The following is a 27951-nucleotide window of genomic DNA, read 5'->3' as shown; positions in this document are numbered from 1 at the left end:
GGAGCCAGAAGTGGCATAGATCACTGAGGTGATCTATGCCAGGAAGTGAGAGCAAATACCTGTATTGGACAGGTAATCTGCTATCTGTGATACCAGAGGGAGGGTTCCATAAAGTGGAAGTTCCATTTTTGGGTGGAACTCCACTTTAATGCAACTTATTTGCTGTGACGTACATTTGTGCCATTTATACTATATGCATTATGCCTCGCAACAACCAGGTGTGTGTGTGTGTTTCGCCTGTTCAGGTTTTAAATGTCATTTGAAGTATGACGATGGCAGGAAAGATCAGCCTGTGAATGACGGTCTGAAAAAAATTCTATTGGTTCTTCTGTCTAGGAATTCCTGGACTTGAAGTGGAATTCCAGGCATGGTTCTATTTAGGGCCAAAACTACCGTATTTATCGGCGTATACCGCGCACTTTTTTTTCCCCTTTAAAATCAGGGGGAAATCGCCGATACCCTCTTCCCGCGCTGTGTTTGAACGCCGCCGACATAAACCGAGGGCAGTACACTCGGCCAGGCTCGGCTCCGCTTGCGGTCACGCCCTGTGCCGCCTCCTAGCCTTTATGCGAGAGGAGCCGAGTGTACTGCGCTTGGTATAGGTCGGCGGCGTTCAAACACAGCGTGGGAAGCGGTGATTGGCTCAAAAACAGCGCGTGAGAAGCGGGGAGGACACCACCAAGGCTGCAGACGGATGCCGGATCGGACAAAGCCGCCGGGCAAGACACCGACGAGGGGCATTCAAACTGTAGGTATACTTTTCAGGAAAAAAAAATTCCCTTCTAGGTTAGGGGTGCGCGCTATAGGAAGATAAATACGATAATCAATTAATTTTATAATCGATTAATCGGTCAGTAACATAATGGGGTTAAACAACTAAAATGAGCCCTTTTATAGTACAAAAAAGCAAATCGCTACTGTAAATATTACTTTCACTGTCCCACAGTAAAAACACAAACCCCTTACAGTAGTGATTATTTGCTCTTTTTGTACTTTTTTTTTTTTTTTTAGTTTTTTTAACCCGTTATGTTACTAAACATCTCAGGCCGGGGTCACACCTCTGTGTTTTGGTGATTTTTGCAGAAACACACTACAGTTCATTTACATGTTTTCCTATGGGACACGTTCACATCCATGATTTTTTTTTTTTTTTCAGCTGCTGCGTATTTGGAAAGGGCGAGGACTTTTTAACGCAAAACCGTGCTTGTTTTTGGTTCAATATACTTCAATGGAGAAGCTGCAGAAAAGCATGTAATGTGTTTTTGCAGGAATCTGTTTTTGTAATTGGCCCAAAAAAATTAAAATTTTTTTTTTTTTTTTTTTTTTTAGGCCATTATCCGATTAATCGAAACAAAAATCGACCAACTAATCGACTATAAAAATAATAGTTAGTTGCAGCCCTAGTTCTATTATACATTGATCTAACTTGGACCAATGTAACCAAGGTATAGAATACCACACCTGCCCAATGCCCCTGGAAGCTGAAAATCTCTGAAGTATTTGCCGCCATTCCAGTGATCTCCACTTGCTCCCCCGGGCCCTTGCTGAGTGGTTGCTCTGATTGCATTATGACTACAGGAGGTCGGCCTCACTGCACATTCACCATTCAGAGAATGTTTTGCATTCTCTGCAAAGTACAGCTCTAATGTGATGAGGCGGCGTGTGATGTCACTGCCTCATCCAATCAGAAAACGTTTGGATCCATTAAGAATTATTTTATTCGAATCATTCTCTGAATGGTGTCCATGCCAATCTGCTGACCTCCTGTGATTAGTAAGCAGGAGTGTTGCCATCTCCCTAGATAGAAGTATATGGCTTAATAATAGAGTAGTAGTAAAGTGGCATGTTCTCTTGTTGGGGCACTTCAACCACTGATACCTTGGCAGTGCTCTCCTCTTTATCTAGTGAAGCCCTCAAACGTCCAGTACTTCTGGGTCTGGAAGGCATGTGATGGAGATCGACCGACCGATTATTGGCAGCCGATACTTCTAAAAAAAAAAGAGTGAATATCGGTCAAAAAAACTGGACGATGTTACTGATATTGCTTCAAGGGGTTTTAATGGGGTGATGGTTCCCTTCCTTAGAGCGGAGGGTCGGCTGACTGTTATTACAAGCAGCGGGAGGGGACGTTGCATGCGCGCCTGCCTTCTGCAGCTCTCCCATCCCACAAGCTGGCCAAAGACCCGAACCAAACGCCGATGCTTCGTTCTGGTCTCGGATCTAGTAATCCGGAAGCGATGTCATGACATCGCTTCCCGTATTACTGGCAGCTTAAAGGCGCCAGTTTTAAAAAAAAATTAAGTATTAAAAATGGCGATCTTGACGTTTTTGAATACTTTGAACTACAGTTAAAGCGGTTGTATACCGCGATACATTTTTTTTTTTTTTTTTTCACCTGAAAGGCAAAAGCCATAATGAGATAGTATGCACCTCATATTGACTCATTATGAAATGCTTACCTTGGAACGAGGTGAAGAGAACTTGCCTGGTCCACGCCGAGCGAGATGTCCTCTTGACTCTGCGTATCTTCCGGGTGTCGCCGCTCCAGCGCTGTGATTGGCATGCGCGCGGGAGACTTTAAACCGGCAAGGTCCGGCGGCTGACGGCCCTTTAGCTGAGGATCCCCGCTGCGCATGCGCTGCTGCAATCAGTGGCGCATTGCGGGGGGGAATATCTCCTAAACCGTACAGGTTTAGGAGATATTCTTTATACCTACAGGTAAGCCTTATAGGCTTACCTGTAGGTAAGAGTTAGAAAAAAACAATACAACCACTTTAAGGGGTTTTGGGTCTTGTAGACCCCCCCACAATATCTCCATCAAGAGTACTGAGTACCTCTATTGTCTATGCCTATTGTCACAAGGAATGTTTATATTCCTTGTGATGGCAAGAACAGTGATAAAAAAAGAATTCATGTTTTAACCACTTGCTTACTGGGCACATATACCCCCCTCCTGCCCAGGCGAAATTTCAGCTTTCGGCACTGCGTCGCTTTAACTGGCAATTGTGCGATGTGGCTCCCAAACAAAATTGGCGTCTTTTTTCCCCCCCCCCCCACAAATAGAGCTTTCTTTTGGTGGTATTTGATCGCCTGTGCGGTTTTTATTTTTTGGGCTATAAACAAAAGGGAGCGTCAATTTTGAAAAAAACAAACATTTTTTACTATAATAAATGCTGTTTTTTTTTTTTTTGCGCTATAAACAAAAAGCGACAATTTTGAAAAACACTTTTTTTATTTTTTGCTATAATAAATATCCCAATTTAAAAGGCAAATATGTATTTTTTTGGTTAAAAAAAATCGCAATAAGCGTATATTGATTGATTTGCGCCTACAAAATAAGGGATAGCATTCTGATTATTATTTTTTTTTATTGGGACTGCGACATTATGGCCGACACCTTTTTTGGGACCATTCACGTTTATACAGCGTTCAGTGCTATAAATATGCACTGATTACTGTATAAATGTAACTGGCAGGCAAGGGGTTAACACTAGGGGGCGAGGAAGGGATAAACTTCTGAATTACAATCACTTTAATTGTTTGTATCTGTTAGAAAAATATATTGTGGATTGGAAACGGTTTATAGGCTTTGACCTGATCTCACAGAAGCTTAGCTGGCTTCCATTCAATGGCCGGCTTTCATCTGATATCTGTACTTTTATTCTGTAGTTACCGTTATCTTGTTTAGTGTGTAGCAATATGAACGATTATCTGTTTTTGATATTTATTTTTTAGAATCGTCATCTGCACATTTTCCATGAAACGCTTCCATGGCTTTGCTTGGCTTTATTTTCCTTTTCTTCTCATCCAGCGCATTGACCTGTTTATACTGTACACGTTGTGTTCTGTGTCCCAGCTTTGGATATTCATTAACCTCTGGCTCTGCCCTTCTGCATGTTTGCTCTGTGTGACCCTTCCACAGCTTGGCTTTGCTAGGTGCAGACAACTTGGAAATTCAGCTACTACGTTTTTTTGAAATGCAGTAAAACCTTGGATTGCGAGCATAATTTTGTCCTGGAAGAATGCTTGTAATCCAAAGCACTTGTATATCAAAGCGTATTTCCCAATAAGAAATAATGGAAACTCAAATGATTCGTTCCACAACCATTTATTAATAAGTCCTTGTGTTATATTGTCCATATAAAAAGATTTATAGCGATGTGATTGGTTGTGTAACCATAAAATGTCCATCCACAAGGGGATTAGAAGCAAAATCCAGCAGGAGCTACAGGGTATAAAAGAGAAGAGAGGCGCCTCTAAAGCGTCATACATGCGATCGGACTTCCATCAGACTTTTCCGTAGGTTTTGCTCCAAAGGGCATTGGCCGTGAACTTGTTCTGCATACACACAGCAGGACTTTTTCAGCCAACTTTCACCAAATCACGTGGTTTTTCAGCTCTTTACCGCCACCCTTTGGGCAACTTCTGCTGCTGTCTGATCGTTGGCGATCATCCAGAGGTCAAGTGGTTAAGGGAATCCCTTGGAACGCCCAGGTCACCAGAACTAGTGCGTCATTGGAAACTTCCCCTATATTGCTTGGGGGGGGGGGGGGGGGGACGACGACTTATAAACAGGGTTTTCTTTTTTTTTATTTTTTATTTTTTTATGTATACTTTTATTAATCATGGTAAATGGGACAAAAAAGTGAATCTTGAAGTGAAGCGGAGGTTCACCCAAAAAACAAGTATATAACCTTACATTCAGTATACCTCAAACATGTACAGTATGCCTTTTTTTTTTTTTTTTGAGGTGTGCACATACAGTATTATCGGTATCTTCCTCCCGACTTCCGGGTACTCGCTCCCGCGGGAGTGGGAGTTCCTGTGCAGTGCCGCAATGTCATCTGGGACTTCGCCCATATGATTGACGTGCCTGAGAAAAACTCCCCCCGGCGGATAAGGAGCGTCACGACTTTCCGAAAGTAGCCGAACCGCGAATCTGCTCTATACGGCGCCTGCACACTGACTAGGAGCCGTGTAGAGCTGACTGCGCAGGCGCTGTATAGAGCCGACTCGCGGTTCGGCTACTTTCGCAAAGTCGTGACGCGCCTTATCCGCCGGGGGAGTTTTTCTCAGGCACGTCAATCATATGGGCAAATTCCCAGATGACATTGCGGCACTGCACAGGAACTCCCGTGGGAGCGAGTACCCGGAAGCCGGGAGGAAAATACCGATAATACTGTATGTACACCCCCCCCCCCCCCCAAAAAGGGCATACTGTACATGTTCTGAATGTAATGTGTTATACTTGTTTTTTGGGTGAACCTCCGCTTTAACTGGGGCACAGACGCCAATAAAAACTGACAGGTTCTAATCCTCCTGCATTCTTTTCAAAAACGAATCAAATAAAAAATCCTTTAAGAATCCCTTTTTTTAAAAGCTACCTGTGTGAGGTTGTCACTGCTGATTTCCTTATGAAATAGTCACTTGGCTGTCTGAACTTTTACCTAGAACAACTTTATAAAAAATTCTTTAGAAAGGAACATACATTCCACATAAATGTAATGACAAAATTCTTATGGGCTGTAAATTGCCTCCAGCATTATTACATAGTCAGGTTGAGAAAAAAAAGACACGTCCATCTAGTACAGTGTTAAAAAAGGGATTCTGCGCAAAGCCTTCACGCTATCGAGAATAGTGTTCAGTGATAAATACAAGTATATGAAGTGAAATAATAAAATATAAAAATATGTCTAAAGAATATATAAAATATATATTTAACATGGAAGGTGAAAAACAATAAGTGTCCCAAATGTGAGTCATAGAAATCGCCGCCACATGGGGATGAGGATGCTGCTAAATATCCACTAGAATTGCTGTAGATGAATTACTGACAGATGGAAAGTCATATCCATAACGGGGCTCTCAAAACGCTCACCTCAATGGCACAAGTAAAAGGCATCCAGGATATCCTTGGTGTCGGCCTGCTTCTTACAGCCACAGCGTCTTCCCACCTGTCGCACTCCTGGGGCTTCTTCTCAATCTATCCCTACAGTGTGCTCCAAAAGGAGGGGGGAGAGAGGGGAAAAAAAAGCCTCCAATGGTGTAGTATGCAAATGCAGGGGGAATTTAATGAAGAATAACCTGCGTTTACATCAAACAAATAAAAACGTGCAATAACATAAATGACCAGCGGCGTCCTCGGCGCCTACTTACGTCACTCCAGGTGTACGTCCGTCCCTACGCGTTACGACACGGTCAAGTCTTCATCTAGCCCCAGATGAAGACACGTGACGTGTCGTAACGCGTAGTCCTTATTAGCGCAAAGGACACCCTTTATTATTCATCTAGTACAGTGGTTCTCAACCTTTCTAGTGCCATGACCCCTTAATAAAATTTTCCAAGTTGTGGGGACCCCTAACAGTAAAATGTATTTTAGTAGCGTGGGTTGTCGGCACCCAAGGCAAGAAAAGGAATTTGTTCCCCAACCCATGGACATTTGGCGCTCCCTGAGTCCCTTCCACTTGTACAGTACCCCTTCTGGTACATTTTAGGATGTACCACTCTTTTTCTCTTCTCCTTACTTTCCCTTTTATCTCTGTCTATCCCAATTTCTTTTTTTTCCCCATCCCTCTCTCTAACCGTATTTCTTGTTCTTTCTCATTCTTTCTCTCCTCTTTTTTTGTTGCACCCCCCTCTTTTCCTCTCCCTTACATTATTCCTTCTCTTACTCCTTGGTGGGGGGAATGGGGTTAGTGGCAGTGTTGGGGGTTAGTGGCAGTGTTGGGGGTTAGTGGCAGTGTTGGGGGTTAGTGGCAGTGTTGGGGGTTAGTGGCAGTGTTGGGGGTTAGTGGCAGTGTTGGGGGTTAGTGGCAGTGTTGGGGGTTAGTGGCAGTGTTGGGGGTTAGTGGCAGTGTTGGGGGTTAGTGGCAGTGTTGGGGGTTAGTGGCAGTGTTGGGGTGAGTTCTGATCAGCCAACTTGGGTGCTCTTGATCAAGGTCATCTGCTGATCTGAGAACTGTAGTGGGGACTTTTAATGGCAACTATAATCACAGGTAGTGTTGCTCACTGTGCCTCTGACTTTGTGGCGTTTCCTAGCAGTGACACCTATGCCGAAATCAGAAGATGGGGGTCTCCTCCAGTCCCTCCCACTTTCCTCACCAGTCAACTGACCTCTAGTCTCTGCCCCCAAGCCATGCCGTGAACTGAATGGGTGGCTGCGAAGAGGCTGAGTGGGTGGCTGTGGGCTCCAAGGACAGCACTTCTGGGTGGCTGCAAAAAGGCTGGCAGAGCAGTGTGGGCTTCAGGAACAGCCCAGGATATGGTGACCCTTGGCAAATCATTTGACCCCCAGGTTGAGAACCACTGATCTAGTTCAACCATTAAAAAAAAAAAATCACATATACCCAATTCTATACCCACATTTGATCCAGAGGAAGGCAAAACCTCAGCAGAGCATGATCCAATTTTCTCCAGCAGGGGAAAAAAAATCCTTCCTGATCCCCAGAGAGGCAATTGGATTTTCCCCGGATCAACTGTACCTATAAATGTCAGTACCCAGCTATATTATGTACATTTAGGGAATAATCCAGGCCTTAAATCTGAGTTACAGCCTTTTTATGTTAAGTCAGCAGCTACAAAAAGTGTATCTGCTGACAGGAAGTCCCACTCCTACCGAACCCCCCCCCCCCCCAAAAATAAAAAAAATTGCATGCTAAATGTGGCATGTAAGGGGGTGAGGCGTGCTTAAAGCGGAGTTCCGGCCACAATTTCACTTTTTAAATATAAATACCCCTGTAATACACAAGCTTAATGTATTCTAGTAAAGTTAGTCTGTAAACTAAGGTCCTTTTTGTTAGGTTGTTACAGCATTTAGACACTTTATAAAATAGAAATTGACTGGGGCCATCTTAAGTGTGGGCATCATGAAGCCAGACTATATGACTTCCTGGATTTCAGCCTTGCAGATCTTGCACATGCTCAGTGCTGCACAAGCAGTGTCAGATCAGGTTTCAGCACCTGTACTGTCCAAGTCACATGATTCTTTGAGACTGGGGAGTGCACAGACTCCTGGAAAGTTACACCCACTACATTCCCAGGAGTCTGTGCGGTGTAGGTTAGGAAGCATTAAGCACCTAGGTGCAGGAAGTGGCAAGATTAACTATTCTGCCTAGCAACAACACTTTGAAGGCATCTAAAAAAAAAAAAAAAATTCGTAAAGGACTAATGACATTTTTTTAAAACTACTGATGTAATGTTTTATGGGTGGAACTCCACTTTAAATCTATCTACTGAGCTGCTAGAGGCCGCCATTTTGCTGAAGCACAGAGCAGTAAATCTCAAGGCTATCGGCCTCTACATTTTAGACAGTGCTGAGAATATAGAGCAGGATGAGGCATTGCCTGCAAAAGGACCATGATTCCCCTCTCCCCTCTCTGAAGTGTTCTAGCAAGACATCATTTTCTAACTAAAATCCCACTTTAAATAGTCAGATTCTGACCTGGAAAAAGCATTCATGTCAGGAAAGTATGAACTCTGCAGACTTGTACCGGGTTGTTGTCCTAGTTAGTACTGAAACCATTGGATCAACATGACAGCCAGGGGTTGCTATTTTTAATATAGCAAAGGGATAGCAATGGCAGCCTGCATCCTTTTACTACAGGTTTCTTTTTTTAAAGCTGAACTCCAGGCAAAGCTAAATGGTGTTCCCTTTCAGTGGAGCTGTCCCTGCATCGCCAAGGGTTAAATGCAAATTTTAGGTCTAGGGGACCATGAAATAATTTTTATTTGACAGATCCTCTTCCCACTGGCATGCTGTGCATGGGGAGCCACACTGAATTTTTCTTTAAAAAAAAATTATATATATATATATATATATATATATATATATATATATATATACATTCTCTCCTGGTGATGGGCTTTTAATGCACTAAACCACCTAGAACAGGCTGTGCCATTTTGGGTTGACTGCTTCATGACTTTCCCACTCACTGGTGCCTCCATGAAACGCTGTGCTGTTGCTGTGGTCCCAGAGAGCTTAAAGGGATTGTAAATGTACGGGTTTTTTTTTTTTTTCCCTAAATAGCTTCCTTTACCTTAGTGCAGTCCTCCTTCACTTACCTCATCCTTCCATTTTGCTTTTAAATGTCCTTATTTCTTCTGAGAAATCCTCACTTCCTGTTCTTCTGTCTGTAACTCCACACAGTAATGCAAGGCTTTCTCCCTGGTGTGGAGTGTCGTGCTCGCCCCCTCCCTTGGACTACGGGAGAGTCAGGACGCTCTCTACGTTGCAGAGCAGTGTTTCTCAACCTTACTAGTGCCGTGACCTCTTGATAAAATTTACCAAGTTGTGGGGACCCCTAACAGTCAAATTATTTTCGTGGGTTGTCGGCACCCAAGGCAAGTAATTTGCGCCATTAACCCACGGACATTTAATGCTCCCTGAGTCCCTTCCACTCTTTTTAGGATGTACCTCTTTCTCATTGTTTCCCTTTCTTTTCCTTTTATCTCTCTATCCTAATTTTTATTTATTTTTTCTCCCATCCCTCTCTAGCCGTCTTTCTTTTTCTTTCTCTTATTCTTTCTCTCCCTTTTTCTTACTCCCCCCCCCCCCCCCTCACCGTGTCTCTGGCTTCGTGATGTCTCGCAGTGACCCCTATGCTGAAATCAGGAGCTAGGGACTCCTTCAGCCCCTCCCACTTCACATTCCTCACCAGTCAGCTGATCTTTAGTCTCCGCCCCCCCCATCCATGCCGTGAACTGGGCAGCTTCGAATAGGTTGAGTGGGTGGCCGCGGGCTCAGGAACAGCCCTGCTGGGCGGCCGTGAAAAGGCTGGGAGCACTTCAGGAACAGCCCGTAATTTGGTGACCCCTGGCAAATCATAATTCGACCCCCCCCCCCCCCCCCCCCCAGGTTGAGAACCACTGAGATAGAAAGAAGCTGTGTGTTGGTGGGCATCCTGACTCTCCAGTTCAAGGGAGGGGGCGAGCACGACACTCCACACCAGGGAGAAAGCCTTGCATTACTGTGTGGAGTTACAGACAGAAGAACAGGAAGTGAGGATTTCTCAGAAGAAATAAGGACATTTAAAAGCAAAATGGAAGGATGAGGTAAGTGAAGGAGGACTGCACTAAGGTAAGGGAAGCTATTTAGGGAAAAAAAATGTACCTTTTTACAACTCTTTTTCTCCTACGCCTTCCAGGACGGCACACCAGAGAGATAAGGGCTCCTCCCACAGGAAACACAATCAATTGACAAGTTTGTTATAAGTTCCCACCCCTCCCCTTGCTCCACAGTATTTTGATTGTGTTTCTCCCGAACACAGCGGCACGTTTGTTGTTTTATATTACCTGGAGACGGTGAGGTCGAAGGGTACCCCTGTTGAGGCAGGTTCAGGGAGGCCGGGGAGAGCTGAACTGACCTGTTGGCTTCGGTCGCTCACAGGTCGCCACAAAGACAAGCATGGACGCTCTGAGCTGTGGTGAAAAAGCCATCGTCCCTCTGCACAAAAATCCGCCACGCTGCTAACTCTTCTTCCTGGGGGGGTTTGCAGAGGAGCATTGCGCTCCAGACCTCGTTCGGAGGTACAGGAAGCGCGTCACCGGAGAGTTGGCGTTCCCTACACGGCAACCCGGAAGTGACGCTTCGGCGTGGAGGGCAGCGTGGAGCGGTGGGGTCGGCGGCGGATAAACCCTGCAATAGGTACCGGCAAGCCAAGGACCCAGTCAACCTCCTCATGATGGAAGAGGAAGGGAAGACTAGCGCTGCGGCTACCAAATCCAGATCGGGGGTCGGTGAGTACAGTCCCTCCTGGAAAGGGAAAAAAGGGGAGAGTGAGAGTTCCTGAGTCGCAGGATGCAGCTGGTAACGGCTGCCTTCCTCGTTCTCTCTCTCTCTTTTTTCCCTAGTACAGCCTGCAGCTCTGAAGTGGGAAGAAATAACATGGTTGTTTTTATTATGTTCCCTCTCTAACAGAATCTCCCGGTGAAACCCAGGGGGCCTCTGCTCAATCCTCAGCATCTGCTAGTGGTAGTTCCTCAAAAAAATGTGGAAACTGTAAAGATAAACTCCCAAAATCCTATACCAAACCCTTCTGCCACAAGTGTATTAACCAGTTGGCTGGGAAGGAGGCAGCTGCCATGATGAAAGATTTTCTCTTGTCAATGCAGTCTGAAATGTTGGCCACGGTTAGAGCTTTCAGGGAGACAGCTACACAAGCAGCCACAGGCCCTAGCACAGAGGAACCGGCCCCTAAAGAGATTTTTTCTCAGGGAAGGCTAGTTGCAGGACCCAGTACCCCTTTCCTATCCACCCAGGTCTTTTCTCATGATCAGGAGGAAGAGGAAAGTGAGGTCATGAGCCAGGTCACTAGACATAGCTCAGAGGGTGAGGAGGATAGAGACTCAGTCATGTCTCAGGAAGAAGGAAAATTGAAAAGATTCCTCTTCTCAGCAGAGGATGTGGACAGTCTCCTTCAGGCAATCTATGCCACTGAAGAGATTCCAGAGGTTCCTAAAACGACCTCTGCACAGGATAAGGTGTATAGGGGGCTCAGTGAAACGCAGGATAGAGTCTTCCCTCTCCACCAATCTCTAAAAGAAATAATCCTACAAGAATGGAAATATCCAGAAGGGAGACTGACCACTCAGAAAACCTGGAAACGGAAGTACCCGTTCACCCAGTCAGTTGGGGAAGCTTTCTTTAAACTTCCAAAACTGGATGCGGCCCTGTCTCAGGTCACTAAACAGTCAGACCTCTCATTTGAGGATGCTGGCAGTATTAAAGATCTAATGGATCGTAGAGCTGAATCACTCCTAAGAAAAGCATGGGAGGCTAACACAGCCTCTATGGCCCCAGCATTAGCTGCGACCTGTGTAGCCAGGAATGCAGACCTATGGGTAGAGAAACTGGCAGAACACCTCGGCCAGTTTACAGAGTCAGAGGAAATCTTGGGGTCTCTATCTTTGATAGGAAAAGCTGTCGCATATTTGGCAGATGCCGCTTTGGAAACTGCAAAAGCTTCAGCCAAAACAGCGGCCTTGATTAACTCGTCCAGGCGAGCTATCTGGGTTAAGGCCTGGGATGGGGATGTCACATCAAAGGGAAAACTGTGTGGACTCCCTTTCCAGGGTTCACTTCTGTTTGGCCAAGGATTGGATGATGTCCTAGCTAGGTCTTCAGAAAAGGGAAAGAAATTCCCTGTGAAACCTAAGAAAGATGGGTTTAAGAAGACTTTTCGAGGCCCCCAGGGGCAGAACAAGCAGAAGTATAAAAGAGAACCCAATAGGCGCTGGTTTTATGGCAAAGGGAACAAAAAGAATAACTTGCTCTTTCCCGCCGCCAAAGCTGAGGCTAAACAGACCAAGTGACGCCAAGGTCAAGGTAGGGGGGAGGCTGTCCCAGTTTGTACAACAGTGGGAAAATATTTCAGACAGTCCCTACATACACAAGCTTATAAGGGATGGGTTCCGCCTGGAATTTGTCACCTCCCCCCCCCCCCCCCTATGATCACCCTCACACAACTCCCCAAGGATACCCTAAAAAGAAGGGCCCTCTTGGAGGGGGTTCAGGAATTGGCAGAGCAATTAGTAATAACACCAGTGCCAGTGGAACAGCAATACCGGGGGTTCTATTCCCACGTGTTTTTGGTTCAGAAACCATCAGGAAAATTCCGCCTGATAGTAAACCTAAAAAAACTAAACGGATTTTTAGAACAAAAGAAATTCTCCATGGAGAGTATTTACTCAGTAAGAAAGAACCTCATGAAGGAAACCTACATGACGACCATAGACCTGAAAGACGCCTATTTGCACGTGCCAATTCACGTGGACCATCAGGCCTTTTTGAGGTTTGCGGTGGTGGTAGGGGAGGAAATCTTTCATTGGCAGTTCAGGGCACTACCCTTCGGCCTAACCTCCAGCCCCAGAATCTTTACAAAGGTACTGGCAGAAGCAGTAGCATTCCTACATCTTCAAGGAATATGCCTTATACCATACCTGGACGATCTACTGATCTCCGGTCAGACGGAGTCACAGGTTCAGAGGGATACCAACAGGGTGATGGAGTTTTTAGAAAGCCTAGGCTGGATTATCAATTTAGAGAAATCCTCCCTCATACCAGAACAGGTAAAAAATTTCCTGGGCTACACTATAGACTCCAGGCTTCAGACGCTCTTCCTACCAGAGGAAAAAATAAAAGTTAGTGTCAGGAGCAGAGAATCTGGTGAGATTCCCCAGACTTCCCAGGAGGTCAGTTATGAGAGTGCTAGGCTTAATGTCGGCATCCATACCAGCAGTAGTCTGGTCCCAATTACATGCAAGGATGCTCCATTTTTTCTTTCTGTCCTCTTGGGACAAGAAGAAGGAATCCCTGGATCAGGAGATTGTACTCACCCCTCAGGTCCTGTCATCCCTAGAGTGGTGGACCAGTCACCAAAACCTAAGGGAAGGTCGACCTTGGGCACAATGGGATCCGGTAAAATTGACTACGGATGCCAGCACATGGGGGTGGGGTGCCCACTTGGGGGGGAAAAAAGCCCAAGGAAGATGGTGCTACCTCCTGGCTCATCAATCTTCCAATACCAGGGAGCTCAGAGCAGTAGGAGAAGCCCTGAAGGCCTTCCAACAAGATGTCACAGACAGGGAGGTCCAGGTGAGCTCAGACAACGCTACAGTAGTGGCCTACCTGAATCACCAAGGCAGTACCAGATCCGGTCCCCTATTGGAACTAACCATGAAAATTCTGGGTTGGGCAGAGAAGAATGTCACCTCCATCTCAGCCATACATATAAAGGGGACAGACAACATAGAAGCGGACTTTCTCAGTCGCCAACAATTAAGACAGGGGGAATGGGAATTGAGTCTTTCAGGCCTTAGTTCTTCAGTTTGGCGAACCAGACATAGATCTGTTCGCGAACCGGAAGAACAGGAAAGTGAACAGGTACTTCTCAGCCTCGGTAGAACGGGATTCCGAGGGCCTGGACGCGCTGTCCCAGAACTGGCACTTCAGAATGGCCTACGCTTTCCCACCCCTGGCGCTGATTCCGCGGGTACTCCAGAAAGTCAGCAAGTCCCCCGGTCAGGTCCTCCTTATTGCCCCATGGTGGCCAAGGAGGACATGGTTTGCGAATCTGAGGTTCATGTCCGTAGCAGAGCCTCTGAGACTCCCAGCCAGGACAGATCTTCTCAGACAAGGTCCAGTGTTTCACTCGAGACCAGAGTTCTTTCAGCTAACAGCCTGGTTAGTGAGCGCCAGATTCTGAAACAAAAAGGTTGTTCAGAAAAGGTGATTGATACTCTCCTTGCAAGTAGAAAGCCGGTCACCAGAAAGATCTACTCAAAGATATGGAAAACTTTCCAGACCTGGAGTAGAAAAAGACAAGTCTTCCCAGTCGGTTCCGGTTATCCTGGATTTTCTCCAGGATGGAGCAGACGCTGGGCTTAAGGTTAGCACCCTGCGAGTACAGGTAGCTGCCCTCTCGGTGTACCTGGATAAAAGATTAGCGAAGGACGACCTAGTTAAGAGGTTCTTACTAGCTAGGGAAAGAATGTCCCCCGTCCTTAAAAGCTTCTGTCCACCATGGGACCTTACTAGGGTATTAGAGTCATTATCTATGCCCCCTTTTGAACCTTTAGAGAAAGTTTCCCTTAGGTTCCTTACGTTAAAATTATCTTTTTTGTTGGCTATTACTACAGCCAGGAGGGTAGGAGATCTGCAAGCTCTGTTTATGAAAGAGCCTTTTCTTAGGGTACAACCAGACAGGGTCACTCTTAGGGCAGATCCCTTATACCTACCTAAAGTAGCATCCTTACTCAACAGGACGCAAGAAATGATATTGCCGTCCTTTTGTTCAGAACCAAAGAACGAGAAGGAGTTTAAGTTCCACTGTTTGGACGTAAGAAGATGTCTTCTTATATATTTAGATAGAACCAAAAGTTTCAGGAAATCTAACCATCTCCTAATCCTCTATGGTGGAGTCAGGAAGGGATTACAGGCCTCAAGGCCATCAGTCTCAAAATGGATTAGAGAAGCTATTACAGAAGCTTATCAGTGTGCAGGAGAACCAGCTCCACTTAATATCAAAGCTCATTCAACCAGATCTCTGGCGACATCTTGGGCGGAGAGAGCAGGTGCCTCCTGGGACCAGATCCGTAGTGCGGCTACCTGGTCAAGTCATCACACCTTCCTGAAACACTACCGTGTAGAATTGTTGTCACAGCAAGACCTGGCTTTCGGTCGGAAGGTCCTCCAAGCTGTGGTCCCACCCTGAGGTAGGCCTGAGGTCCTTTTATATCCTCTCTGGTGTGCCGTCCTGGAAGGCGTAGGAGAAAACCTACGTTAGATCTACCGGTAACGGTATTTCTACGAGCCTTCCAGGACGGCAGGCCTACTACCCACCCTATGTGAAGAAAGGTAAGCTATATGCTAAATGGTAAGTACCGATGGGGTGTCCCTTGTGAACCAGTTCAAGATTACTTTATTAAATACTGAGGAGCAAGGGGAGGGGTGGGAACTTATAACAAACTTGTCAATTGATTGTGTTTCCTGTGGGAGGAGCCCTTATCTCTCTGGTGTGCCGTCCTGGAAGGCTCGTAGAAATACCGTTACCGGTAGATCTAACGTAGGTTTTTAAAGACCCAGCTGGGGATTGAATGTTGCCACATAAAACAGAACTATAATTATTTTTTTTTGGTTGGTGTTCCATAGAATCAGATCTATAGTCTTGCCTAGAAGAGGGTGGATGTACCCCACAGATTTAGGGGTTTGACATATCTTAGCAGGTTGTTTATGATTTCTTCCTGTCGCTGTTTCCATCCCCTTTCTGTAGAGATAGAGATCAGAAGACGGGAGGATGAGTACAGATTCACAAGTAAGTTTTTCTCCCATAGTACAATCTCACAGCTCTGATGTGACCGAGTCCCTTCCGCAAACTGTTTGCTCAAGTGGCGTGGTCGTCATCTCTGCTTTCCGGGTGCAGTCTCTGATTATATCTGCAGATTATAGAACATGAAGGCAGTGTTGGGAAACGAGAGACTATGATTAACTATAGATTTATTAACATGGTGTTCCTTTTTAATCCAGGTTGTTGAAAATGTGTAGGCAATAAGTTTATTTTCTGTGCCTTTTTTGTATGCTTGTGCAGTATATGCAAAGCGCTAACAATAGGTGCCATGTGCCACTAACAGCATGTCTGACATCTGCACCCCCTGCATGTTGCATCTTTTTTAACATGTATAAATTATTATGATTATGAAATATTTTGTATGTTTTTGTTAGATTTTATTTATATTTTTTATTTATATTGTTTTCTTTTAAAAATGTATACAGTATCTCACAAGTACCCTCCCATTTTTGTAAATATTTCCTTTTCTATCTTTTCATGTGACAACACTGAGTCGGTTCACACAGCAGCGGCGCGACTCTGCGACTTCGGGGGCGACTCTGCAAGTCGTCCTGAGGACGACTTCAGAGGCGATTTGCAAAACGACTTCTGTATAGAAGTCAATGCAGGTCGCCCCGAGCCGCCCCCAAAGTCGTACAGGAACCTTTTTCTAAGTCGGAGCGACTTGCGTTGCTTTTATTAGAACGGTTCCATTGCATTGAATGGGACGCGACAGACGGCTGAGCCCCCTGTCGCCCCAGTGTGAACCGGGTCTGAAGAAATGACACTTTGCTACAATGTTGTGTAGTCAGTGTACAGCTTGTATAACAGTGTAAATTTGCTGTCCCCTCAAAATAACTCAATACACAGCCATTAATGTCTAAACCGCTGGCAACAAAAGTACACCCCCTAAGTGAAAATGTCCAAATTGGGCCCAAAGTGTCAATATTTTGTGTGGCCGCCACCATTTTCCAGCTCTGCCTTAACCCTCTTGGGCATGGAGGTCACCAGAGCTTCACAGGTTGTCACTGGAGTCCTCTTCCCCTCCTCCATGACGACATCACAGAGCTGGTGGATGTTGGAGACCTTGCGCTCCTCCACCTTCCATTTGAGGATGTCCCACAGATGATCAATAGGGTTTAGGTCTGGAGACATGCTTGGCCAGACCATCACCTTTACCCTCGGCTTTTTTAGCAAGGTAGTGGTGGTCTTGGAGGTGTGTTTGGGGTCGTTATGTTGGAATACTGCCCTGCGGTCCAGTCTCTGAAGGGAGGGGATCATGCTCTGCTTCAGTATGTCACAGTACATGTCGGCATTCATGGTTCCCTCAATGATCTGGAGCTCCCCAGTGCCAGCAGCACTCATGCAGCCCCAGACCATGACCCTCCCACCACCATGCCTGACTGTAGGCAAGACACACTTGTCTTTGTCCTCCTCACCTGGTTGCCGCCACACACGCCTGACACCATCTGACACAAAATACGTTTATCTTGGTCTCATCAGACCACAGGACATGGTTCCAGTAATCCATGTCATTAGCCTACAGTCAGTTTGCTGACAAGCAGACTTTCTTGTGCATCGTCTTCTTTAGATGAAGCTTCCTTCTGGGGCGACAGCCATGCAGACCAATTTGATGCAGCGTATGGTCTGAGCACTGACAGGCTGACCCCCCCCACCCCTTCAACCTCTGCAGCAATGCTGTCAGAACTCATCCATCTATTTCCCAAAGACAACCTCTGAATATGACGCTGAGCATGTGACCTCAACTGTGGTCGACAATGGTGAGGCCTGTTCTGAGTGGAACCCGTCCTGTTATACCGCTGTATGGTCTTTGCGACTGTGCTGCAGCTCCGTTTTAAGGGTCTTGGCAATCTTCTTATAGTCTAGGCCAGTGATGGTGAACCTTGGCACTCCAGATGTTTTTGAACTACATTTGCCATGATGCTCAACTACACTGCAGAGTACAGGAGCATCATGCAGAAATGTAATTCCAAAACATCTGGAGTACCAAGGTTCGCCATAACTGGCCTAGGCCATCTTTATGTCGAGCACCAATTTTTATTTTTTATTATTTTTTTAAGATCCTCAGAGTTCTTTGCCATGAGGTGCCATGTTGAACTTCCAGTGACCAGTAAGAGAGTGAGAGCGATAACACCAAATTTAACACACCTGCTCCTCATTCACACCTGAGACCTTGTAACACTAACGAGTCACATGACACCGGGGAGGGAAAATGGCTAATTGGGCCCAATTAGGACTTTTTTTCTCTTAGGGGTGTACTCACTTTTGTTGGCAGCGGTTTAGACATTAATGGCTGTGTGTTATTTTGAGGGGACAGGACATTTACACCGTTATACAAGCTGTACACTCACTACACAACATTGTAGCAAAGTGTCATTTCTTCAGTTTTGTCACATGAAAAAATGGAAAAAAATATTTAGACCCCCTTTCACACTGGGGCGTTTAAGTGGAGGTTCACCCTAAAACAGTTATCTAACATTACATCCAGCATTCTAACGACATGTACAGTATGCAGCTATTTATTTTCGCCGTACATACCGTTTTATATAGGTTTTTTTTTTTTTTTTTTTTTCGGGTTCTGATTTCTGCGGGACTGGGCGTTCCTATCCCTGGGTTAGATGATTGACGTCTGGTGAAAAACTTCCCAAGGCGCGTCACCAGTTTTCCATAAATAGCCAACCTGCGAGTCGGCTCTACACGGCGCAGGTCGGCTATTTACGGAAAACTGGTGACGCGCCATGGGAAGCTTTTCACCAGACTTCAATCATCTAACCCAGGGATAGGAACGCCCAGTCCTGCGGGAATCAGAACCCAGGAGCCGGGGGGGGGGGGGGGGAAATAACAATATAACAATATAACGGTATGTACGGCGAAAAAAAAAAAATGCCTGCAATACTGTTCATGTTGTTGGTATGCTGCATGTAATGTTAGATAATTTGTTTTAGGGTGAACCTCCACTTTAAGGTGCTTTTGGGCTAAAAATGGCACCTGAAAAACACCTCCCCTGCAGTCCCAGTGTGAAAGCCTGAGTGCTTTCACACTGGGGCAGTGCGCTGGCAGGACGTTGAATGTCCTGCAAGTTGCATCTTTGGGGCGGTGAAGGAGCGGTGTATACACCGCTTTTGTCCATTGAAATGAAATGGGCACCGCTCCCGAAGTGCCTCGGCAGCAGCGCTACACAGGCACGTTTAACCCTTTTTCTTCGGCTGCTAGCGGACGAATGGCAGTGCTAAAATGATGGTAAATCGCTGCTAAAACTAGTGGCATTTTGCTGTCAATGCCCACCTTCCCCAGTGTGAAAGGGCTCTCACAAAAATCTGAGGGGTGTACTCACTTTTGTGAGATGCTGGAGGTATAATTTTTTATTTTTTCTTAAATTCAGGATTTGGATAGCGCCAACAGTTTGTTTAGCGCTTTACATTATATTGGCTGTATGACAAACTTTAAATTGAGGCCTGTCTTAAAGCAGAACTCTGGAGACAAAAAGGTTTGTCCCATGCTGTGCTGCTCGTTTTTTGTCCAGGGGGTGAATGCAGCACCTTCTACTCATCTGATCCTCTCGAAAACTGCCCCCCCCCCCCCCCCCCAGTCCAGTGATGGACTGTTCCTGCCTTCCTCACATCAGGAGCCTGTCTGTGGGCATGATGACATCGGGAACAGTCCACCACACTAGATCGCAGGGGGGCAGTAACCAAAAACTGTTTTGCACTGGGGGAATTGGCAGATTGGGCAGTGATAATGCCCCACTCCTCATACCTTGGTGAGCCGTTAACCCATGCAGTGCGGGCACAGCGCAACTGCATGGGTATTTTTTTTTTCCAGAGCTCTGCTTTAAAAGCAAAGTCTACAGATTGGATCGCTCTCCTCTTGTGTCCCTGTATTCTGTTATCTCTCTATACAGCATTTTCACCTTATGTAGTCAAATTTAGGGGGGGGGGGATAATGTTTTTTGTGTTTTGTTTTTTTTTTTGCATTCTCACAGCATACCTTTTTTACATAGTTTGGAATGCCTGGGAAGGATCAGCGATCATATGACCTCTGCCACAGTGGTCACATGGTTGGAATCAGGTCCCTCTGGCTACTGATCTTTAATCCGGACAAAGAACTGACGGCTGAATCTTTGTTTTGTGAATGCGCTCTCAGCCTTTAAACATTGGCTGCCTTGCCACACATCCACTATATTACCAAAAGTATTGGGACGCCTGCCTTTACACACACATGAACTTTAAAGGGGAGGTTCACCCTATAAAAAATTTCTAACACTACATCCAGCCCAGTTCTGCAAATAAAATTACACTGACTTTTTTTTTTTTTTTTTTGCCGTAAATGGCGTTTAGCCTTAGAATTCACCGCGGCTTCCGGGTAGGGAATCCTGCGGGAGTGGGCGTTCCTATTGACATGCCAATTGATTGACCTGCTAAACGACAGCGCACACAGCGCGTCACGATTTCCCGAAAGAAGGTCGGCTCTATTCGGCGCCGGTACGCAGGCACCGAATAGAGCCGAGCTTCCTTCGAGAAGTCGTGACGCGCTGTGTGCACCGTCGTTTAGCATGTCAATCAATTGGCATGTCAATAGGAACGCCCACTCCCGCGGGATTCCCTACCCGGAAGCCGCGGTGAATTCTAAGGCTAAACGCTATTTACAGCAAAAAAAGGTCAGTGTAATTTTATATGCAGAACTGGGCTGGATGTAGTGTTAGAATTTTTTTTTTATAGGGTGAACCTCCACTTTAATGGCATTCCAGTCTAAGACCCCGTACACACTATTAGATTTCTTCAGATTTACCAAAACCATGTAGTGCAAGGACCTGCCTGATTGCCTTCAAATTTCCTCTTATGGTTTGACCTCATATTATACGGTTTTGGTAAATCTGAAGACAAAAATCTGCAGAAAATCTAATAGCGTGTACGGGGTCTTAGGCCCCTTTTACACGGGCGGATCAGTAATGATCCGCTCCGTGAACCTCCGCTTACTCAGCGGGGATCGCTCCGTCGCACACTGCAGGGACCGCCCTGTCTTTTCTCCGCTCTCCCCTATGGGGGGTTTGGATGAACACGGACCATATGTCCGTGTTCACCCGATCCGCCAGACAGATGGAAAAGTAGGTTTTTCCTCTGTCACACTTTGGTGGGTCGGATGTCAGCGGGCATGTCACCGCTGACATCCGCGGCTCCATAGAGGAGCACGGAGCGCCCGTTCAGGTCCGCCTAAAAAACTGGCAGGCGGACCTGAGCGGGCCGCCCGTGTGAAAGAGCCCTTAGTCTGTAGGGTTCAATATTGAGTTGGCCCCGCCCTTTGCAGCTATAACGGCTTCACCTCTTCTGGGAAGGCCGTCCACAAGGTTTAGGAGTGTGTCTATAGGAGTGTTTGACCATTCTTCCAGAAGAGCATTTGTGAGGTCAGGCACTGATGTTGGACAAGAAGGCCTGGCTCAGTCTCCACTCTAATTCATCCCATAGGTGTTCTATGGGTTGAGGTCAGGACTTTGTGCAGGCCAGTCAAGTTCCTCCACCCCAAACTCGCTCATCCATGTGTTTATGGACTTTGCTTTGTGCACTGGTCCAAATCATTTGGTGGAGGAGGGATTATGGTGTGGGGTTGTTTTTCAGGTGTTGGGCTTGGCCCCTTAGTTCCAGTGAAAGGAACTCTCTTAAAGGGGTGTTCCAGTCATATTTTTAATGTTTATTAAAAGTCAGCAGCTACAAAAAGTGTAGCTGCTGGCTTTTAATAAACATACTCACCTGCTCCACGTTTCAGCGACGCGCCGGCCGGAGCTCCGCTCTCCGGCATCTTCATTTTAAGTGTGGGCACCCAGCCGTGACATCTTTCGGCTTTACGGCGGGGCACCCACTGCGCAAGCGGCGCTGCGCTATCGGATTGGACAGGTGATCGCCTACAGGGAGGGCCTGCCAAAAGGCGATATGACTATTCGCCTTAGCAGCCCCTCGGCGGAAGGAGGAAGTGGGACAAAGTCCCACTCCTCCTGAAGCCCCCCCACCCCAAAAAGGGAGTGGATTAAGCGGAAGTTCCACTTTTGGGTGGAACTCCGCTTTAAGGTGTCGGCCTACCAAGACATTTTGGACAATTTCATGCTCCTGACTTTGTGGGAACAGTTTGGGGACGGCCCCTTCCTGTTCCAACATGACTGCTCACCAGTGCACAATGCAAGGTCCATAAAGACATGGAGGAGCGAGTTGGAAGAACTTGACTGGCCTGTAAAGACAGGGAAACCATTCGGAAAGCAAAGCGTGACTCTTGCAGTAGGAAACGGGCATTGAAGCCTCAAGGATACCGGCGCCTGTACCCATAGCCAATGGACGGGTCGCTTCAGGTGCTGACATCGTGGTCTCCCTGGACAGGTAAGTGTCCTTGTATTAAAAGTTGGTAGCTGCTGATTTTTTTTTTTTTGCTAGACCTGCAAGGTGAAGTCATAATGTGCTAGTATTGCATGCTAGAGTATTATGTGAAACTTGCCTGAAAATAAGCATTTTAGCGATGCAATGTCATCACTGGAGGCCGCTTCCATCTTCGCCCGTCTTCCTTCCGGATCCGGACTCGTGCTGTGTGACCGGCCAGAGCCGTGATGACGTCACTCATGCACATGCATGGGGGGGGGGGGGGGAGCAGCTGTTTCCGGTGATCTGACGATATGGTTCCGGCTATCGAGATGGTTCCTGTAAGGACTGCGCAGGCGCAAACCTTACCAACGGAATTCTCCAAACCTCGGCCGACATGGAATTTGAGGAAAGTGGCCAGACGGCTCGCTCGGCCTCCTGGCTCTTTTTTTTTAACATCCTCCAATCCACGGGGATGTTAACCACTTAAGCCCCGGACCAATATGCTGCTAAATGCCCAAAGGCGTTTTTACAATTCGGCACTGCGTCGCTTTACAGACAATTGCGCGCTTGTGCGATGTGGCTCCCAAACAAAATTGGCGTCCTTTTTTTCCCCACAAATAGAGCTTTCTTTTGGAGGTATTTGATCACCTCTGCGGTTTTTATTTTTTGCGCTATAAACAAAAATAGAGCGACAATTTTGAAAAAAATGCAATATCTTTTACTTTTTGCTATAATACATATCCCCCAAAAACATAAAAAAAATTTCCCTCAGTTTAGGCCGATACGTATTATTCTACCTATTTTTGGTAAAAAAAATCGCAATAAGCGTTTATCGATTGGTTTGCGCAAAATTTATAGCGTTTACAAAATAGGGGATATTTTTATTGCATTTTTATTAATTTTTTTTTTTTTTTTTTTTTACTACCAATGGCGGCGATCAGCTTTTTTTTTTTTTTTTTTTCTTCTTCGTGACTGCGACATTATGGCGGACACTTCGGACAATTTTGGCACATTTTTGGGACCATTGTCATTTTCACAGCAAAAAATGCATTTAAATTGCATTGTTTATTGTGAAAATGACAGTTGCAGTTTGGGAGTTAACCACAGGGGGCGCTGAACGTGTTAGGCTCCACCTAGTGTGTGTTTACAACAGTAGGGGGGTGTGGCTGTAGGTCTGACATCATCGATTGTGTCTCCCTATAAAAGGGATCACACGATCGATGCGCCGCCACAGTGAAGCACGGGGAAGCCGTGTTTACATACGGCTCTCCCCGTTCTTCAGCTCCGGGGAGCGATCGCGATGGAGCGGCTATAAACGAATAGCCGCGCCGTCGTCCCGGATCGCTCCCCGAGGTAATCCGCACGCAGCGGGGGGTCCCCGATCGGACCCCCCACCCGCGTCTAGGCAGGGACGTATATATACGTCCTTCTGCCTGTCCGTGCCATTGTGCGGACGTATATAGTCGTGCGGCGGGCGTTAAGGGGTTAAGGAATGAGCCTGGATGCCGGCCGAGGTTCAGAGATTTCCGTTGGCAAGGATTGCGTCTGCGCAGTCCTTACAGGAACCATCTCGATAGGGGTACCTTAACGACAAGTCACCGGCACAGGATTCTGAAGGAACAGTCCAGGTGGTCGTTGCTTTGTAGTGCATGCGGCTTTGACATCGGCTGCATATAGTAAATATCTCAAACGGCGCACATTTAGGAGATATTTACAGTACCTATAAGTAAGACTTGCCTATAGGTACAAGGCAAAGATTAAAGTTTAAACATTTTGATAAAGTTGTGCTACATGAATGTAAAAATATAACATTTGGTGTGATGCCCTCTTGGCTAGGAGAGTAAAAATGCTTTGCTCTCTCTGCCTCCAGATTAGTGGTCATTTTAAAGGTAGGCTGAGGGTTGTGTGCTGTCTGTGCAATTCAGTATGCAAAAATACATGAGAAGATCTTACCAGGAGGTACCGTAGGTCGAGCTGGTGACTTGCTGCTCCATTTGAAAAATGCACTATATATTCTAGACATGGCCTTAAATTGTATTTGGTGCTCGGAGTCCTGGTAGATGGTGCACCATTATGTTTTACAACCTGATTCTTTTATATTGTGGGGGTTTTATTTTTAAAACCAAATTTTTTTCTTTCATCAGAGCTACTGCAGATTGCTGGCATCAGCCCACATGGCAATGCTCTTGGAGCCTCCATGCAGCAACAAGTGAACCAGCAGATGCCACAGGAGAGGAGGGGAGGCGACGTGCTGGACTCCAATCATGATGATATCAAGCTGGAGAAAAGCAACATCCTGCTTCTGGGCCCCACAGGCTCCGGTAAGACATCTTTTCACTGGTATTTGAAATTGCAGCAGTTTTCAAATTAAAGTATTTCTGAACATACAAGTGCCCTTAACCACTTGAGACCCGGACCAATATGCAGGTTTAACCACTTCCATTACGCAGCTTCCTGCCCAAGCCAATTTTCAGCTTTCAGTGCTGTCGCACTTTGAATGGCAATTGCGCGGTCATGCTACACTGTACCCAAACAAAATTGGCGTCCTTTTTTCCCCACAAATAGAGCTTTCTTTTGGTGGTATTTGATCACCTCTGCGATTTTTTTTTTTTTTTTTTTTTTTGTTTTTTTTTGTTTTTGCGCAACAACTAAAAAAAGACTGAAAATTTTGAAAAAAAATTAAGTTTCTATTTTTTTCTGTTAATTTTTTTGTAAATAAGTACGTTTTCTTTCAATTACGGGCACTGATATGGCGGCACTGATGAGATGGCACTGATGGACATCGATGAGGTAGTACTGACGGGCACAAATAAGGTGGCACTGATGGGCGGCACTGACGGGTGGGCACTGGGCATGGATGGGCACTGTGGGGCGGCACTTATTTTTCCTATGTTGCCAGTCAGTGCCCATTTGTGGTGACTGATTGGCATAATTTTCTTTATTTTTTAATGGTTGTGGGTTTTTTTAGACTTTTTTTTTTGTTTTTTTTTTGTTTTTGTTTGCCCTTCCCTGGTGGTCCAGGGTGGGCTTCCCTGGTGGTCCAGTGTGGCGATCCGAGGGGGGGCTGCGCTGATAAACAATCAGCGCGAACCCCCCCTGTCAGGAGAGCCGCCGATCGGCTCTCCTCTACTCGCGTCTGTCAGACGCGAGTGAGGAAGAGCCATCAACGGCTCTTCCTGTTTACATCGTGATCAGCCGTGGTTGGACACGGCTGATCACGTGGTAAAGAGTCTCTCACGGAGACTCTTTACCGAGATCGGTGTTGCGGGGTGTCAGACTGACACCCTGCAACAACGATCACCGCGATGCGTGCCCCCGGGGGCGCGCAGCGGCTGAGAATCCTGAGGACGTCATATGACGGCCAGTCAGGATTCTACAACCACTTTGCCGACGTCAATTTGTCATTGGCGGGCGGCAAGTGATTAAGGACCTTGCCCCTTTTTGCGATTCGGCACTGCGTCGCTTTAACTGACAATTGCGCGGTCGTGCGACGTGGCTCCCAAACAAAATTGGCGTCCTTTTTCTTTTTTTTTCCCCACAAATAGATTTATTTTGGTGGTATTTGATCACCTCTGCGGGGGGGAATCAACTTTGTGTACAGCATCGCACAACCTTGCAATTGTCGGTGCAAGTAATGCAGTGCTGTATTGCAAAAAAATGGCCTGGTCGTGAAGGGTTGAGCTTCTGGAGCTGAAGTGGTTAAGTAGGTAAATATATCAAAAGTCTCTGACAGAAGTAAGCCGGCTTTACGGGGAGGTTCTGGCTCTTTGATGCCATCCATGATGGTATAGATTGCAACATACATGTCGCTATAACTGATCTTTATATCCAAATGCAATGTCATCTTACAATGTTAGCTGAAATGTGTACATAACCCTTTTGTACCTCTTTTCTAAGGACATGTATGTCTTTGTTGTAATGTTGGAATTTCTCCATACGTGCTTTCTCAATAAAATATATATTTGAAAAAAAGAAGTAAGCCGGCTTTTTCGGATTCCAAACAGGAAATGTGGCTAGGGGCCCAAGGGCTGCCCATTGCCTAATGCACATAATTCTGTACCCTGATTTGATCCCCCTAAGAAAAATAAAAAATTGCAATTATTATTATTCATGATATCGTACGGTGTCTGAGTTTTTTTTTTGGTTTTGTAACCACTTAATTTTTGTTTTTTACTCCATGTTTTTCTCTTCTCGCAGGTAAAACACTTCTCGCACAAACTCTAGCCAAATGCTTGGATGTCCCCTTTGCTATATGTGACTGTACCACTCTGACACAAGCTGGATATGTAGGAGAGGACATCGAGTCTGTGGTTGCCAAACTATTGCAGGATGCCAATTACAATGTAGAGAAAGCTCAGCAAGGTCTGCTTTTTTTTTTTTTTTTTTTCTTCAATTTTTTTAATCACTGAGCTGAACATTTCAGGTCGTGGTAGATCTATTAGAACCTGGTCATAGGGGTCTAATATTGGTTATGTGCTCCCCTGCTTTTATGTATAATGCAATATTACATGGCCTAGTGGAGTGATGGCGAACCTTGACACCCCAGATGTTTTGGAAAGACATTTCCCATGATGCTTAACTACACTGCAAAGAGCATCATGGGAAATGTAGTTTTACAACATCTGGGGTGCCAAATTTCACCATCACTGGCCTAGCTGATAGGCGTCTCAACGTATGGCCCTCCAGCAGTTTAACTAAGAGTGCCATGAGGCATTGCAAGGCAGACAGTTAAAAGCAGGACTCCCGAAAGCTGAGGCATGATGGGACTTGTAGTTTTGTAACAGCTGGTGAAACTCTCAGAGATGGTATGATCCCTTCCTGCTTTGCTTGGGTGTTGCTAAGATGCCCACCGTTCTTCCTGCTCACCCCCACCATCACAGGTGTGTTATCAAACCCCTGTACATGTGTGGTACTCTCCTGTCTCAGCATTGCTGGGGGGGCGCCAGAGGTAAAGTGCATGTATAGAGGTTTGAATAGACCTGGACTATCTTGGCAACATCTGAACAGGACAGAATGGGATTTTTTTTTTTTTCTGCCCGGATTCAGTTGGTATTTGAACAGATTGCATCTATAGCATGAGCTTTATTTAAAGCGGAGCTCCGCCGAAAAAAGAGATGAAGTCAGCAGCTACAAATACTGCAGCTGCTGACTTAATATATGGACACTTGCCTGTCCAGGGCGCCTGCGATGTTGGCACCCCAGCCGATCTGTCCCTCGGCAGTCAGGTGGAGACCCCGCCATCTTCAGTAAGGGAAGCCTTGAGGCTTCACTTCCTGGTTCTCTACTGCACAAATGCGCGAGTTGTCCCACTGGTCCCTTTGTATGTCTCCCAGAAGGCAGCAGGGAGTGCGGAGAAGGCGCCGGATGTGGCATAGGATCCTGTGACGACCTATGCCCAGAAGTGGGAGCAAATACCTGGATTAAACAGGTATCTGCTTCCCCCCCCCCCCCTGAAAGGTGGCAAACGTTACACCGGAGGGGGGGGGGGATATCTGAGAAGTTCCTTTTTTTTGTGACATTAAAACCCGCATGACAGATCTCCATATACTATATTGATTTATATACGCACACGTTATTTGTTAAATGACTGAAATTGAAGACCTTGCTGGGTGTAGTAAGATGTGTTCTGTCAGGTTAGCAAGCATGAGCAATAAGTAATCAACTGACAGAACGTCACTTCCCTTACTGACTGACGGGTCGCAATTCTGACAACACCGGCATACCTTCAGTGCTCGTGCCGTAAACAGTGGTGTCATCGCGCCCTC

At 46.1% G+C, this 27951-nt stretch overlaps 1 protein-coding gene across 2 annotated transcripts in view; it reads left to right on the top strand.

Annotated features, from left to right (window-relative positions):
- Positions 1-27951, top strand: part of CLPX (caseinolytic mitochondrial matrix peptidase chaperone subunit X) — a 69943-nt gene that overhangs the window by 12915 nt on the left and 29077 nt on the right. The window contains exons 6-8 of one of the 2 annotated variants that reach the window (XM_040342306.1): positions 15771-15812; positions 24331-24507; positions 26384-26548. In XM_040342306.1, coding sequence (XP_040198240.1) covers positions 15771-15812; positions 24331-24507; positions 26384-26548 — 384 coding nt within the window. The remainder of the gene's footprint in view (positions 1-15770; positions 15813-24330; positions 24508-26383; positions 26549-27951) is intronic. The other variant, XM_040342307.1, reaches the window with a different exon arrangement.

The sequence above is a fragment of the Rana temporaria genome, chromosome 3, assembly GCF_905171775.1.
Source record: "Rana temporaria chromosome 3, aRanTem1.1, whole genome shotgun sequence".
In the NCBI taxonomy this organism is placed as follows: Eukaryota; Metazoa; Chordata; class Amphibia; order Anura; family Ranidae; genus Rana; species Rana temporaria.
This window is presented reverse-complemented; position numbering and strand designations above follow the sequence as displayed.